Source organism: Sycon ciliatum, chromosome 9, assembly GCF_964019385.1.
Source record: "Sycon ciliatum chromosome 9, ocSycCili1.1, whole genome shotgun sequence".
NCBI lineage: Eukaryota > Metazoa > Porifera > Calcarea > Leucosolenida > Sycettidae > Sycon > Sycon ciliatum.
In genome coordinates, this window is record NC_088651.1 from 14,140,703 (window position 1) to 14,156,922 (window position 16,220).

Sequence of the window (16,220 nt, forward strand, 5' to 3'; positions counted from 1 at the left end):
CGCCAGATAACTGTCTAATCCACACAACTGGCGAAGCCATGTGAATCGACCCCCCAATGCACACTTGGTCTACACCACACGAAGTACATCGGAATAGGACGGCCAAGACATTACCTATGCACACCCTACACTTGCTGGGGTAACCAGTATAGACAGCACGCTGCTTTGATAAAAACAGACACGTCACTAGATGCACTGGTAACTTGAAGTGAAATTGGAGTTATTCACACCCACACATACCATTTGATGCCCATCGCCAGAGGCGATGATAGCGATGCTACAGCAGAAGCCATAGCAACTTGTGCAGGGATTGCACCATTTAACAGCTTGAAAGGCACACACACACACACACACACACACGCATACACAACCAAGTACGAGTACTTCGAAGTAGAAAAGCAAAGTTCTGGATCACACGATACAAGAACGATGTCAGAATGTGCCACAAACACATCAGATTGCAGCCATGTAAGAAACAAATAACGCGCGCGTGTGTGTGTGTGTGTGTGTGTGTGTGTGTGTGTGTGTATCCACAACTGCAACCGATCCACCAGGCGCCCAACTGCTGATGAAAGGGACAAGTTCCAATTGCAATGTCAGAATTGCCGGAGGCGTTTCAAAAGGCGAAACGACTTATCCCGTCACCAACGCTCATGTCTCCTCTCGTCTCCGTCTCGCTCAACGAGAAACACGTGACCTACATGGCAGTGTATACCAGGACCAGGACCAGGTGTGTGTGTGTGTTCTAACTACAGTGTTACCAGCAGCGACAATTGTTTGCCAGATTGACACCATCCATGATATTATGACAAAATTTATGATTATTATCATCCATGATATGAAAAGTGTAATATCATGAGGCCGCAGTAACAAGAGGTCGACATGCACAACAAGAAGACAAGTCAATACTTTATACAATCAAATACATGATTGACCGGTGAACGTCTGATTATACCTACCTACTGTGGAGGTGATGGCATAGCAGCAGGAAAACAATACGCAATACGCTTGTGGAGCGCCGAGGTGAACAGTTCAGCATGTCAGACTGAGGTATGCCGATGGCATTATTGCCTTGTACAGGCATTTCCTAGCAACAGAGATTATAGCCTTGAACAGGCATTTGCTAGCAACAGAGATTATAGCCGTGTACAGGCATTTCCTAGCAACAGAGATTATAGCCGTGTACAGGCATTTGCTAGTAACAGAGATTATAGCCGTGTACAGGCATTTGCTAGTAACAGAGATTATAGCCGTGTACAGGCATTTCCTAGCAACAGAGATTATGCAGCAACAGAGATTATAGGCTTTATAGCCTTGAACGGGCACTTCCGAGCAATAGGTGAGAAAGTTCTGGCGTCCGGGGTAAGCAGAAAACTTGCGCGAAGTGCCTCATAAGAGATATCGTGGACGGCTACCGGTACCTATAGCAGTCTCTGATGCATATATCCACAATGTACCGACCTGGTGTGAACACGCACAGCAGCATCACTCTGCTGAGTACAATATTAAAACAATATCTGTGCTATATGATCAGCAGGTGAAAGAATGCGACACGATAACATGTCCCGCAGCAGAACATGCAGAGGAAATTGATAGGTTTCGATAAGGCAACCAGTACGCTGATCTAGTCAATGGTATCGGGGGACTCGCAATCAACAAATGCTGGTTTGCAGCAAAATCAGACGACTACAAAGGGTGGATACGGCAAGTATAGTTTTGGTCAAGATGTTCCTGCTGCTGCTGCTGCTGGGGCTGCCGACTGCGACGTCTGCAGGTGATGGTAATTTGGCAATATCTTCGTTAGGAAGTCCAGCTGTAATGTCGGTGCCTGTAAGTTGGACACGGTGGGAGAGAAAGAGAGAGAGAGAGAGAGAGAGAGAGAGAGAGAGAGAGAGAGAGAAAAACAGAGAAAAACAGAGAGAAAGACAGAGAGAAAGACAGAGAGAGAGAGAGAGAGAGAGAGAGAGAGAGAGAGAGAGAGAGAGACAGAGAGAGAGAGAGAGAGAGAGAGAGAGAGAGAGAGAGAGAGCATCAACCTGAAGGTAAGTGGTGCTAGAGTGTCAAAATTGTGAAAAAAGGATATATTCTGCGCACCTAATAGCTACGTCCTTTGGGGATAACGGAGAGCAGAGCATACACCGCGGAAAACTCAAAGTCGAGACCAATCGTACATTTAAAAAAAATTCACGGTTCGCGTGAGACTCGGTTTATCTATTATAGAGGCCGAGTTTTCCGCATCCGTAGGAACGTCACCACCCTTCAAGGCGCAGACGCAGCTCCTAAAGCGGTGGGAGGTGAGTAGATCAGCTCACCAGCATGTGGTCAAAGACCGAATATCGCATTCACTGCATCCATGTTTTCCTTGTGCCAGGCCACGAATTGCCAATAATCGTGCATGACCAGATACAAATTTCAACCACTTTCAAGGCATTCAAGGCCCTGTCCAAATCATGTGACCCTAGAGCTAAGCACAGCTAGACAAAGAAAGGCACAACCAACAGTAATTTATTACTGCTAGAGAGGAGGTAGCAAACAATAATGTGTTTTTCTTTACCTCAATCTCCTGAATGCAAGTACAAATAAGAACTGGCTCAAGAGGACACGGAGGGGTATGTGCGACACACATACACCCACACACAACTTACCGTGGGTTTATCACCTTGCACTCGACGCAGATTGCCCTCGCCAAAGACTACCGTATTCTCAGGCAGTGTCTCTTGACTGGTCAGATGACAGCATGCTCCCAGAACACAACCACTGGTCATGGCTGACTTCACACCAATATGACCTAGTAAACAAATGACACATGATACCGACATACAGACAGACGGACAGACAGACACACAGATACATATAAACACACAGACACACACACACACACACACACACCACAGCACACAGACCTTGACCAATGCACATTCTAACAGTCGGGTATGATGGCAACACACCCAGAAACTGAGCCACTATATGGCATAGTGCAGACACCAGCCAAACTAGCTGGTACACACGGATGGGCACACACACACACACACACACACACACACACACACACACACACACACACACACACACACACACACACACACACACACACACACACAAATACGGTCCTGGTAAACACTGCCATTACGGTCACGTGTCCCCTTGCGGGGCCGACAACATGGAAAGACGAGCGACGGCAGTCAGCTGAGAGAGAGAGGTTAGGGACTCAGGAACCATGTTCGAGAGAGCCATCTCCAGCAGCAACACACACACACACACACACACACACACACACACTCACACATACACACACACACACACGGTCCTGGTAAACACTGCTATTACGGTCACGTGTCCCCTTGTGGGGCCGACAACATGGAAAGACGAGCGACGGCAGTCAGCTGAGAGAGAGGTCAGGGACTCAGGAACCATGTTCGAGAGAGCCATCTCCGGCAGCAACACACACACACACACGCGCGCAAGCAAGCAAGGACACAGACGTGGATGCCCGCGCATGCGTACGTATACGTACACACACACTCACACGCAGGCAGGCATGAGCAAATGTGCCTTGGTAATCTACTCACATTTCGACTCTAGCGTGTTGTTATCTCCAATGTGTAATGATTCACAACCTGACCAACAGCAACAAGTTAAGGTAATTGAATCGAGCACATACGGAGATGAAAATGAAATCCATCACCACAGCTCCTCCAGTTACGCAGAAATATTCTACGGATCTCGGCATAATTTTCATCACACCCACCCCAACACTAGATCTCGTCGATTTTGTCGTTAAAAGAAATGATGAACCATGTTCTCAGACACACACTCTACCATGCATTCAAACACACTCTACCATGCATTCAAGTAAAAAAAATCGATGGCTTCGCGTACTGGGCAGGTCAAGAACAAGGAGTCGTACAACTCCCTGGTCAAGAACCACCTTTCCGCTTCCGTGGGATGCCACCACCCCATGATCAGGCGTCAGATGCGGCTCCTAAACATCCAAACACATTGTAAATTTGCACTGGGTGACTTCCGACCCAAGTAAAGTATAAAGGTTACTCCAGGGAGTCGTAAAATACCGGTATTTTACGACTCCCTGGTTTACTCCCTGGACCTGTTCCGATGACATCACTGTGTATTTGTACAGTCATGTGCATGCCTAGCGGCATTCACACCACTTCCAGGGCGTCACAGGCCATGCACCACTTCCAGGGCGTCACAGGCCATGCACCACTTCCAGGGCGTCACAGGCCATGCACCACTTCCAGGGCGTCACAGGCCATGCACCACTTCCAGGGCGTCACGGGCCATGCAAGTCCGGATTTCGCCTAGCATAGTTGTACAAACATTGTGTGCGTCTGCATATCCAAGGGATTGTCAATTTACTCGGATAGCATCACCAGTGTCCTCAAGGAGCACCTTAGACGGCGCAACGTTCGTGACGACGTAATAACGTCTGCTATTTCACGAGAAGCATGGAACGTTACCAACGAATGTACCGTACTGGCAATATATGTTGCCGCAGTGAGGCCATGAAGCGTTACATTGGCACATGTTTGCCGCACGCAGGGCGTTACATGCAAAGTCGCACAGGAGCCGTTACACAGGTTTCTATATTGCCGCAGTCCTTTTTTTGCTATTGCCGCATCACTTTTTTTGCTATTGCCGCATCATTTTTTTGCTTTTGCCGCATCATTTTGAGTGAAAAGATCGCCGCACCCCGCCGGACGCGCGTTACGAACTCAACGAAAATTTGTCGCACTAGCCTGGTCGCGCGTTACGCCGCACCCCCCTGCGTTACGCGTTACGCGGCAACATATATTGCCAGTACGGTATTCATGTCTGTGGCCTCGTTGCTCCAAGGACAGGCATCGGCGATAGCCAGCTGGTTTTGAGACGTAGAACAAATTTAGTGGTTCGGGTGGTTCCTAGTACTTTGCACTCCACAGTATGTTATGCCTAAGATATTGTACTGTGGAGTTAACACTGATTTGTGTTAAAAGAGAAGAAACACATGAAAACGAGTCATGCAGCAACTATCCACGACTGTAACAAGATGATAAACAGTCAGAAAGTGCGATAATAGGGCACAGAACTGACAAGCTACTGAGACATTCAGCGACCCAAGACCTAGCTCTAACACATATGTTTCTTCTCTTTTTTTACATAATGGCTCAGTATCCGAATGATTTGGGTTAATGTAAAATATACCCAACAAAAACATAGGAAAGTGGGATGAGAGGATACGGCAACCCACTTCAAACACATTGCTGCTGCCAATTTCCATGGTGAGCTTGTCTTTCGGCGCAGTCTCTCCTTCAGCAACTGGTTGTGGGCTGAAGACACAGGCAGAGAAAGTGAATGAAAGACCGTCAGAAAGGGAGAAAGCGGGATATAAATGAGGAAAAGAAACCAACAGAGTATTGTATACCTTCAAGTAGTCGAGCCTGATGGCAACATACCTACTCACTATTTGCTATAAGCACAGCCACAGCCACACACACACACACCCACCCACACACACACACACACATGTACAGCTCCCCCCCCCCCCCCCCCCCCCCCCACACACACGGTGGTCAGAATTCGCAGAAGGAAACAGTGCACCCACCGGTTATGGATGACGACTTGCTCCTCGATGATATTGTTGTTGCCGATGACAATAGGTCCGGCTTCCGCATGTATGAGTGCTTTGGGATGTACGACTGTACCGGTTCCTATCGTCACATCACCTTTCAGGATGGCTTCTTTACAAACTACTGCACCTTTAGCAATTGTAGCATTCCTGAAAAACAGCCATAGAGACACACAGGCACACCGAGAGAGAGAGAGAGAGAGAGAGAGAGAGAGAGAGAGAGAGAGAGAGAGAGAGATTCATGTGTTTTCAAAAAGCACACAAATGGGCTGCTTTACACTAACACCGAAAACTGGTAACATATCTCTTTGTACAAGTACATGTACGTAGACGCAAAAACAAGGCAGGGGAACCCTCATGGCACAGGCCTCCAACATGCACAGTTTGTGCTTCGAGAGCTCTGGGACCACTCCATCTCAGTGGTCCGTTTCCAGCAGATATATGCGATTACACGCCCACGGCATGGCACCCATGCATAAAACCAACAGTACATAAACAGTACACCCCCCCCCCCCATGCATAAAACCAACAGTACCTACCCCCACCCATGCATAAAACCAACAGTACACACCCCCACCCATGCATAAAACCAACAGTACACACCCCCACCCATGCATAAAACCAACAGTACCTACCCCCAACCATGCATAAAACCAACAGTACATACCCCCACCCATGCATAAAACCAACAGCACACACCCCCACCCATGCATAAAACCAACAGTACACACCCCCACCCATACATAAAACCAACAGTACATACATACCCCCACCCATGCATAAAACCAACAGTACATACCCCCGCCCCATGCATAAAACCAACAGTATATTACCCCACCCATACATAAAACCAACAGTACACACCCCCAGCCATGCATAAAACCAACAGTACATACCCCCACCCATGCATAAAACCAACAGTACATACCCCACCCATGCATAAAACCAACAGTACATACCCCCAACCATGCATAAAACCAACAGTACACCCCCCCACCATGCATAAAAACAACAGTACATACCCCCACCCATGCATAAAACCAACAGTACACACCCCACCCATGCATAAAACCAACAGTACACACCCCCACCCATGCATAAAACCAACAGTACATACCCCCACCCATGCATAAAACCAACAGCACACACCCCCACCCATGCATAAAACCAACAGTACACACCCCCACCCATACATAAAACCAACAGTACATACATACCCCCACCCATGCATAAAACCAACAGTACATACCCCCGCCCCATGCATAAAACCAACAGTATATTACCCCACCCATACATAAAACCAACAGTACACACCCCCACCCATGCATAAAACCAACAGTACATACCCCCACCCATGCATAAAACCAACAGTACATACCCCCACCCATGCATAAAACCAACAGTACATACCCCCAACCATGCATAAAACCAACAGTACACACCCCCACCATGCATAAAAACAACAGTACATACCCCCACCCATGCATAAAACCAACAGTACACACCCCACCCATGCATAAAACCAACAGTACACACCCCCACCCATGCATAAAACCAACAGTACATACCCCCACCCATGCATAAAACCAACAGTACACACCCCACCCATGCATAAAACCAACAGTACATACCCCCACCCATGCATAAAACCAACAGTACACACCCCACCATGCATAAAACCAACAGTACACACCCCCACCATGCATAAAACCAACAGTACATGTACATACCCTCACCCCCAAAGAATGTGCAACTCCGCTATGGGTGCTGTCCCGACAGAATATCATATAATTATGGGCTTTTACCGTATACAGTAGCGCATGCCTAGTGCATTTCCTGCATACTAAAGAGTGCATAACAGGTAAACAGGCATTGGTAGCCTATAGTCAACTCTGACCGTAGCGGCAAGAAGGGTTAGAGACCTCATGTTTCACAGAGCTTGACATACTGTGCTCAAGGTGGTGCAATCTCCTCTTCCTCCCAGCCGTAGGCTGTGCTCACAACTGGCGCGTGTACATGTACGCGTGAAGCGTTTGTGCGTATTTCTGTTGGCTTTTGGGGCGTCATGCGTAAAAAAAATGCGCCGAAAAGGAAATTCCAACATGCAGGAGTTTTCAGCGCGTATCAGACGTGTACTGGCGTACATACCAGTCACCTTGACTGCCGGGGTCAAAAGATTTGTACTCGAAGGCGTCACACGCTCTAAATACGACTCAAATTGCTGTTTTTTTTGTGAAAGCTTGAACGCGCGTTTGGGCACGCATGAACCGCAAGCGTACCACGCCCACGCGCCGGTTGTGAACACAGCTTTAGTGCGGAGTGCTTGCACAATTCACTTTTTCGGCCGCATTTATTATGCGCAGTATTTGAGAAATCTCTCAGTGCACATCATGAGGGCTAGAATGCTGGTTTGGGGCAGGACGCTATCGTGTACACACAGGTGTCACAGACAATGCTCCGCAGAAAGCGCTCATGTGCGCACGCACACACACACACACACGCACACACATGACTCGTCGGTCGCAATTTCGACGACAATGTGCCGGTCCAGAACAACAAAGTCGAGCCCCAAAACAATTCCATTTTTGATAGCATGTTTGCCCTGCTTCGTAGCGCAGTACATACTAGTATACCTAGTTGGAAGATGTACTTGATTATGTCAAACGCCCAGCAGGTGTACTGTACAGTACACGTACACTTACGAAGGCGTACTACGAAGTTCTAAAATTTATTCGAATCGACGTTTTACTGCATGCGAGGAGTTCAATGAAGCGAGGACATCAGATTAGTTCACACCGAGGTGGAATACGAACTGGGATCGACTGGACCCGATGAGATATGAGAAATGAGAAACGTGCCTGAGAGAGTCGATCTAAAAGCAATAAATTACCTGCCTGCTATACCAGGCCAGAAACCTCCCAAATCCAACACAACTGAAGTCACTTACGCCGCCATGCTTGCACTTGTACCCAGAGCACGGTCGGTGCTAAACGATGCGATGAGAGATGATGGTGATGATGATGAGAAACAATGCCTGGCTGGAGACTGGATACGGAGCACTAAGATTTGTAGTCTTGTTGTAGTATCTGCAAAGACTTTTAGTTTTACTGTTTCAACAATTCAAAATCAAACAAACTCGAACTCCAGGAGTACTAAAAATACCGTGGTTTTAGTACTCCTTTGGCGTTGCACGTCGTTGCCGCATATGCCGCAAACAAAGCCATGATTCTAAAAAAATATTTTGTTCGGTAGTTTTCAATGGTTACCATGACTTCGCGAACAGCGTGCCAAGCGCTGGTACGGCACGACACCATGGCCACGATCAAGTTGGGTTCAGAACAAAGTCTGGGAGTGGGAGAGTTCAACTAACGTTACTTCAAGACAAAACGTCTGTTCTGTGTTCAGATCAGACAGTCCATCGATATCGCGATCCTCCCTCGTTCAACCGTCACAAAAATAATGCAGTCCTGTCATTCGATGTCTTCATCCAACTGCTTCTAGTCTTCTTCAGACCAAACCACCTGCAGCATGCGGTGCAAAGCCTCGTTCGTGACCGAATGATCCAGTACAGTATTGCAAAGTAGGCCAGGTATAGAAGCTCACCGCGCGCTGCTGAGTGACAAAAGCCAGAGCTGATGGTGAAGCGACGAGCTACTTTCTAACCGGACGGTGGCCGCAGAAAGTGCACGTAAGTCGGAGAGACTGCATGTGACCGATTCATTGGCAAGTTACTTGTGTCACCTCCAACTATGAGTATGATGCTTCTAAACCACGCAAGAAGGCTTGAAATTCGTTATGCTTGGCTTCCGTAGCAACTGGCGCGTGTATGTACGTGTCGCGCTTGCGGTTCATGCGTGCTCGAACGCACGTTCTGGCTTTCACAGGAAACAGCAATTCGAGTCGTATTTAGGGGCGTGTGGCGCCTTCGAGTACTAATTTTTTTAACCCCTCCACTCGAAGTGACTGGCGCCATGGCATGCACGCCAGTCAGTACGCACCTGATGCGCGCTGAAAATTGCATGTTGGAATTTCCATTTCGTCACGTTCCCATACGCGTGACGTCCAAAAGCCAGCAAAATACGCACGAGCGCGGCCACACGCACCAGTTGTGAACACAGCTGTAGTTCTAAACCGTGACTCCCAGTGCCGAGAGGCAGGGCCACACCCCCCCCTCCCATTCTACTTCCCCATAGCTAGATCTAGCTTTGCTTTACATTTCTGTTCCTTTTTCCTGGTGCGTGCTTGTGGCAGTGAAGCCGAGACCTTTGGTCGGTGGAGCCCCTGGTACCTCACCATCACTGCTGCCCAGTGCTCAGTAGCTGTTTGTTTTTGTCCACATAATTATTTATTTTACGAGTTGGGTTTGTGAATAATAGTAAACAAAAAAAAAAAAAAAAAAAAAAGCACCTGTACGGCAGCTTCCCCGTGCCTCACCCCCAAGACTAAGTACAATAGGCAGATTGACCGAAATGAAAACAAAACAAAACGTGAAGGAACTGGCCTGTAAATGATTGTTTCACATCAGGTCCGTCGTAACCTCCCCGGTTGGTCGGGTTTTCACCGGACCAACTTTTAGGCCACCAACGACGGTGTGTTTACTCCTGAGTAGTCTAATTTCAGAAATTTTCGGTGCTCAATATTTTCGGTAATTGGGCAAAAGGCCAGGTTAGGTGAACAGAAATATTCGGTACAGAGAAGCAGTTCCCTATTGGATTATGTGTGTTAGTGTTTGTTCGGTGTGTTGAAATTTTAGGTATGAAACAGATGCACCGAAAGTACCGAAAATAAAAGTACACCGAAAATTGGTGAAATTACAATCATGTGAAGGCATGTGTACTGTGACCCGCCATATCATACGAATGTATGAGAGGCCATGTTACTACCGGATAAATCAAAATTGTTTCTGCCGATCCTGCAGTCACGTGACACTGTCACATGACACTACGGAGGATTAGCAAGACGAAATTCGCGTTCGCGTTCTCTCTCCAAAGAAAGTCGAACTCTGTGACGGAATTCGCGTTACGAGAAGGATTAGCAAACAGAATTCGCACATGCATGATGTTGACACGACGTAGACAGTACAGCGTGGTAAATTTACGACTGCCCTGACACGAATCCACGATTCGTGTTCCGACTACTTTTCCGAACGAAAAATGCGAAAGTTCGCAATCCAGTTCGCGAACTGAAAAATGTTTGCGAACGCGAACGCGAATTTCGTCTTGCTAATCCTCTGTACTGTCACATGACACTGTCACATGACACTGTCGTGACTGTAGTCTAGGGGCATGATCGATTGGGCGAATCCCGAGCAAGTGTGCTCCGAGTGAGCGTGATCGTTTGGTCGAATCCGATCGAATCCGGAGTAGGTGTACTTGGAGTGGAATCCGACCACACCGGGAGTGGCCGGAGTGGAAATGGACTTTGGCGTTTTTGGACATCTTTCACAGAATCTTTGTACGATATGCGTACATTTTGCGTACTACACCCTTGTTTTGTTCGATTGGGCCAGCGTTGCTCGGACCACACCGCCTGCTCGCACTCAATCCAAATTCGCCAATCGATGACACCCTAGGCAAGGCCCGATTTTGCCAGTGAAGCATCGATAATTTGCCGCGAAATTTTGCTGGCTCATTGTCGATATTTTGCTTTCATTTTGCCGGGCCACTCGATATTTGGCTCACTTTTTGCTCCCAAAATTTCTGTCGCCTCTGGGAAATCCGACGGAAAGTGGGTCACGAGCAGGCGAAAATGAGAAAAAAGCGAGTCACGTTTTTGCAAAAATGTGCGAAAATGAGTTACGTGCACTGTATAAATGTAAATCTCCCAGTTTCCAGCAAACATACCGAAATTTTGCTCCGTTTCTCCAGCAAATTCTCCTGTCCAAATTCTTCGATATTTTGCTCGCAGAATCAGGGCTAGCAAGATCAGGCTATGTCTAGACTGTACTGTGGGAAGATATCCAGCCAAGGTTATGGAAACACAAGTACTACACTGACTCAGTCACGTTAGGGGTATAGGCTGTGTATGGGGGGGGGGGGGGTGCCCTTGGGTGACAAAGCCCCCCCCCTAAAAAAATGTCAATATTGGTTCAACAAACACCATTTGACGCGGTCCGCTGATCACACGTGCGACTACAGAACACACATTGACTGCATAGCTGCCCACAACATTTCCAGTTTAGATGTACATGTACATGTGTTCAAAATCCGGGAAGCCCAAACTTCTGACAGTGAGTAGTAGTAGTAGTAGTAGTAGTAGTAGTAGTAGTAGTAGTAGTAGTAGTAGATTTTATTATTTTACTAGGGGAGTCCCAACGGGCGTTGCCTTTTTACTGGGAACCCTAGGTGAATTTTTACCATGTTTACATACAGAGTAAGAGACGGGGCCTGACGGCAGTCAGTGGGAAGAGCATTCCATCTGTCTGCCGCCAGGAAAGAAATAGAACGCATGCCATATTGCGTAGAAACAGGCGGAAGAACTAATGCACGCTGTGCCTGGCCGCGTGTGCGAGCCTGGTGTCCAGGCACAGCAGCCCTAAGCTGGAACAAGGATTGGAGAAGGGGACTAGCAAGATGTGGGGTCAAGCAGCGGTACACGAAAACATAGAGTTTAAGATGTATGCGCTGTTCAAAAGAATAGCGATGATGTTTGTGAGTCTGCAGATCTACCTGCTCGGATCGGTGCGGTCACCAAAAAAAGTATGTTTTGTTTTCTTGCCGACTTGACTTGACTGCTTCACCACTGTTTGTAACTTTAACCCTGTGGAGCACCACTGACAGTTGCTATTATTGTCTATTCCCTGTTGTTGAATGCCTTGGAACACTCTGGTAACTAGAAGTTCTGTTCTGGGTTTTTGGGTTGTGAATTTGTTTGGTTTCCGTAGCGACAGAAGACATCGTGAAGGTGGTTGTTCTGCGGCACGTTGCCCCTGACGATGTCCATCGGCACTCACGCCCACTTCAATGCCGTCAACGTCGCCATCGACGACGTAGTGGGCAAGTTTCCGACGTACGACGCGTACCTGGACAGTCGCGTGGACAAGCGCGACCTATTCTTCTTGGAGGTAGGCGCCGTGTGTATGCAGAATGAATTTTTTTCTCTTTCTTTTCTTACTATTATTCACAAACCCAACTCGTAAAAAAATAATTATATTGACAAAAACAAACAGCTGCTGAGTCTGCACTGGGCAGCAGTGATGGTGAGATGCCGGGGGCTCCATGGCAACGACTCTGGCAGTGGCTTCACAACATGCGTAACACTCATACTCAAAGGCACACGGTTGCAGTTTGTAGTTTGGGAGTTACCAGGAGGAGAAGCAGACAAAGGCAGTGTGAGTATACGCACAGCCTACCATGAATACCTACTACCGTGTACTACGACTCTTTGGAATTACACTGAGTACAGTAAGACCTGGTTTAAGAGACCACCCCACGGTGCAAGCAAAAGCGGTCCTTAAAGCCAGGTGGTCTTTAGAACCAGGCCCCACAGTGTCTGTGTAGAACTGTCCGTGCATGGAACAACGGTCGTTAAGAGCAGGTGGTTGCTAGACCCAGAGGTCGCTTACATCAGGTTTTACTGTAGCACTAATATCCATGAACCTTCCAAGTTGGAAGGCCGTTGGCTAGCACTGTCGAGCAGTGCTCAAGCTGACTTTTATGCCATGGAATGTCTCAGTACTCTTTGTCAGTTTTGTGCTAGTGTATGTGAGACTTTCCGCAGATCAACTATGTTTTTTTTACTGACGTACACGTAATGATTATTACATTATGCGGAACCTCTCGCTCTTCTTTTGGTAACTGTTGCATGAACAACTCTCCTGAAAAACTTATAACAATTTTTTTCTAAACTATCGCGTCCGTAGTGTTTAGCCTAGGAAGTTCCTGACTTGCTTATACGCTTACCTAACTTCCTCGGGCTGCACTGACTTGGTTAGGCTGAAACCACTCTAGGGTAAACAGCGTGAACCTTTTACAGCATAGTACACATGTCACTACTAGAAGGACATGGACCCAGAACGCAAGACCCGGCATTTCGTTTTAGCAATCTGCGGAGTGAGGACCCCTGTTATATAGCAACGTTCCTGCAGTTTCTTTTACACGTTTTTTTTCATTTCAGACTGCACTGTGGTACAGTTACGATTGTACGATTACTTTTGGAGAATCCTTCAAATAAAGCCTAAATGAAAAATGAAAAGATGACGATTGTACATGCATTTTAACATTGCACTGTCAATCAAGTGAAGTGTGGCTGCATGCGTTTACGAAATGCTGTACGCAAAGGTAAACAAGTCATGTGTAGCAAGCTACAAGGGCGAAAGGTTTGAAAGCCGCTGGCGTGACCGTAGCCAGCATAGCTATGCCCTAGGGTTTTTAATGAATTGAAAAATGAACTGTAAGTGTATGTATCGTTAATTTGTTGATGCCATCTTGTGTATCACCGAAGTTGCACCAACCTCTTCTTCACGTGAAAGTTAATGGATTCCAGAATTGAAATTTGTCTTGTCCCCCACTCCAGCGGTTATCCAGAGGTAAAGTGGGAAAATATCAAGAGCACATGAGAGAGCAGTTCCTCTGAGGTGTGATCCAAACAGGCATATATCATAATTGTCTCTGGGATTGATATTAATCTTATAACAGTTTATCTCATATTTGGGGGAAATATGGTAAGTTAAAAGTTTAAACATGAAGTTCGTACTTCTGCGTGGCTCTCCTTCTTTTGCAGGATGAGGAGACGGCGCGGAGGCTCTATGAACTAGGCTTTCCAGGGAAAGGAGAGGTAAAGTTTGGATGTACATGTATGTGTGTTTGTGTGTGTGTGTGTGCGTGTGTGCACGTGTGTGTGTGTGTGTGTGCATGTGTTTGTGTGTGTGTGTGTGTGTGTGTGTGTGTGTGTGTGTGTGTGTGTGTGTGCATGCTTGCATGGGGGTGGAGTCCGTGCGTGCTTGCAGAGGAGTCTGATCATGCCTAACCCTGTCTGAATTTTCCTCTACGTGCATCGGTGATGGATTGAATGAACAGAGCATGCGGTGTGCAGACTTGAGGGTACTTCTTGACTACTGCTGGCCAGCAATGGTGTGCAGACTTGAGGATACTTCTTGACTACTGCTGGCCAGCAATGGTGTGCAGGCTTGAGGGTACTTCTTGACTACTGCTGGCCAGCAATGGTGTTCTACTTCCTTCGCAGGAGCTTGCGCTTTCCCTGGCGGGTGAAGCTGGGATGCTATGGAGCAGCTTATGCTATGGTGCTTAGGGCCACCGGAACCGGTCCAGGGGGGGGGGGGGGAGGTAGGTCGGTCATGCCCGGGCCACTTTTTCCAGTTCCACCCCCCCCCACTCGTGGACCACTCTTAAACTCGCTTCTCCGGCCCTGGTGCTCTTGCAGCACATGTGTGCCATTTCCCCGGCCCATTTGCCGGAGTCAGTGTCTGCTCTAGGATTGCCAACCAGCCGGGTACACGTGATTCTAGCACAACATTTGCAACCGGGTCAGAGTCGGGTACGTTGAAGAGCGGCTATAGTACTGTCGGGCGCCAAAGAACCGAACGCCGAAGAACGGCCAGGCTAGAATTTCACCAATTTTTAAGAAAGGTGGTGCAGGCTGGATGTTTTGCATATAAGAACGGAAACCGCAATGTACACTATAATGTGCACTCAGACGTATAACTCTGCATAAATGGACATGTAAGACTGTACCATCGAATAAGAATTAAACCGCTGTGTTCGCTAAAAATAAGAACGGGCTAGGCTAGAACCCTGACCCCCCAGTTCTTCGGCGCCCAACACTACTGTACTGTACATCAGTGAGTCGTAAAATATTTTGCGACATTTTACGACTCACTGATGTACATGATGCAAGCGTTTGCACTACAAATAGCCACAGCTTTTGTAGATCAGTGTGTACGCCCTCGAAATGTAAAAAAAAAAGTACTCCACATGCCTCTCAACCGGGGTACTTGTGACCCTGTGCTGTTTTTCCAAACCGGTCCAAGTACCCCCCCCCCCCAACCAGGTGGCTGACCCGGCTCTTGAGCAGACCCTGGCCCAACTGTATTTTCCGGTGTATAAACCGCACTGGAGTATAGGCCCCATTTTCTTGCCACCGAATACAGGCATCTATCCTACTTCGAAGTATTCTGAAAGGATTGGGAGAAATTCAAATTTAAAGGATCAGTCAGGGAAGTGAACTGCCTTAAAAGAGAAAAAAATGCCAGACCCACCAGGATTCGAACCCCAGACCTTGTCGACTGATCCTTTGAATATGAAGTTCTCCCAATCCTTTCAAAATTGATCACTTTCTTTCGCCTCTGGTAGTACGTTCCAGAAACTGACCGTGGTTGGTCCCCTGGGGGAGGGAAACAAACCCTAGTGCCATCAGTATGTGTGGCACGTGTTGTGAGGTGCCTTTGAAGTGAAAATCTTGTCAGCTGCCTGAGCACCTTCTAGGTTCGGCCTGGTCCCATAGCTCAGATGGTTACATGACAAGCAAGGTCCCGGGTTCGGGTCCTGGTGGGTCGGGCATTTTTTTTCTCTTTTCAGGCAGTTCACCGTCCCCGACTGATCTTATCCTATTTTATCACCTTTAAATTGATCATCGG

The 16,220-nt window shown here is 47.6% G+C and overlaps 2 protein-coding genes across 2 annotated transcripts in view; one reads left to right on the plus strand and one right to left on the minus strand.

Moving 5' to 3' along the window:
- Positions 1-391: 391 nt before the first annotated feature.
- On the minus strand, positions 392-8,748 carry LOC135825360 (dynactin subunit 6-like). The gene is made up of 6 exons (XM_065338095.1): positions 8,574-8,748; positions 5,603-5,776; positions 5,239-5,327; positions 3,570-3,617; positions 2,646-2,788; positions 392-1,828 (listed from the first exon to the last, which is right to left on the minus strand). Exons 1-6 carry the CDS (start codon positions 8,579-8,581, stop codon positions 1,721-1,723), a joined length of 570 nt encoding a protein of 189 aa, XP_065194167.1. The 5' UTR covers positions 8,582-8,748; the 3' UTR covers positions 392-1,720.
- Positions 8,749-9,001: 253 nt separating this feature from the next.
- The window catches only part of LOC135825359 (cilia- and flagella-associated protein 299-like), a 23,781-nt gene continuing 16,562 nt past the window's right edge, over positions 9,002-16,220 (plus strand). The window contains exons 1-3 of the mRNA XM_065338094.1: positions 9,002-9,314; positions 12,510-12,689; positions 14,348-14,401. Of these exons, the coding sequence (XP_065194166.1) occupies positions 12,561-12,689; positions 14,348-14,401 (183 nt within the window). The 5' untranslated portion in view covers positions 9,002-9,314; positions 12,510-12,560. The remainder of the gene's footprint in view (positions 9,315-12,509; positions 12,690-14,347; positions 14,402-16,220) is intronic.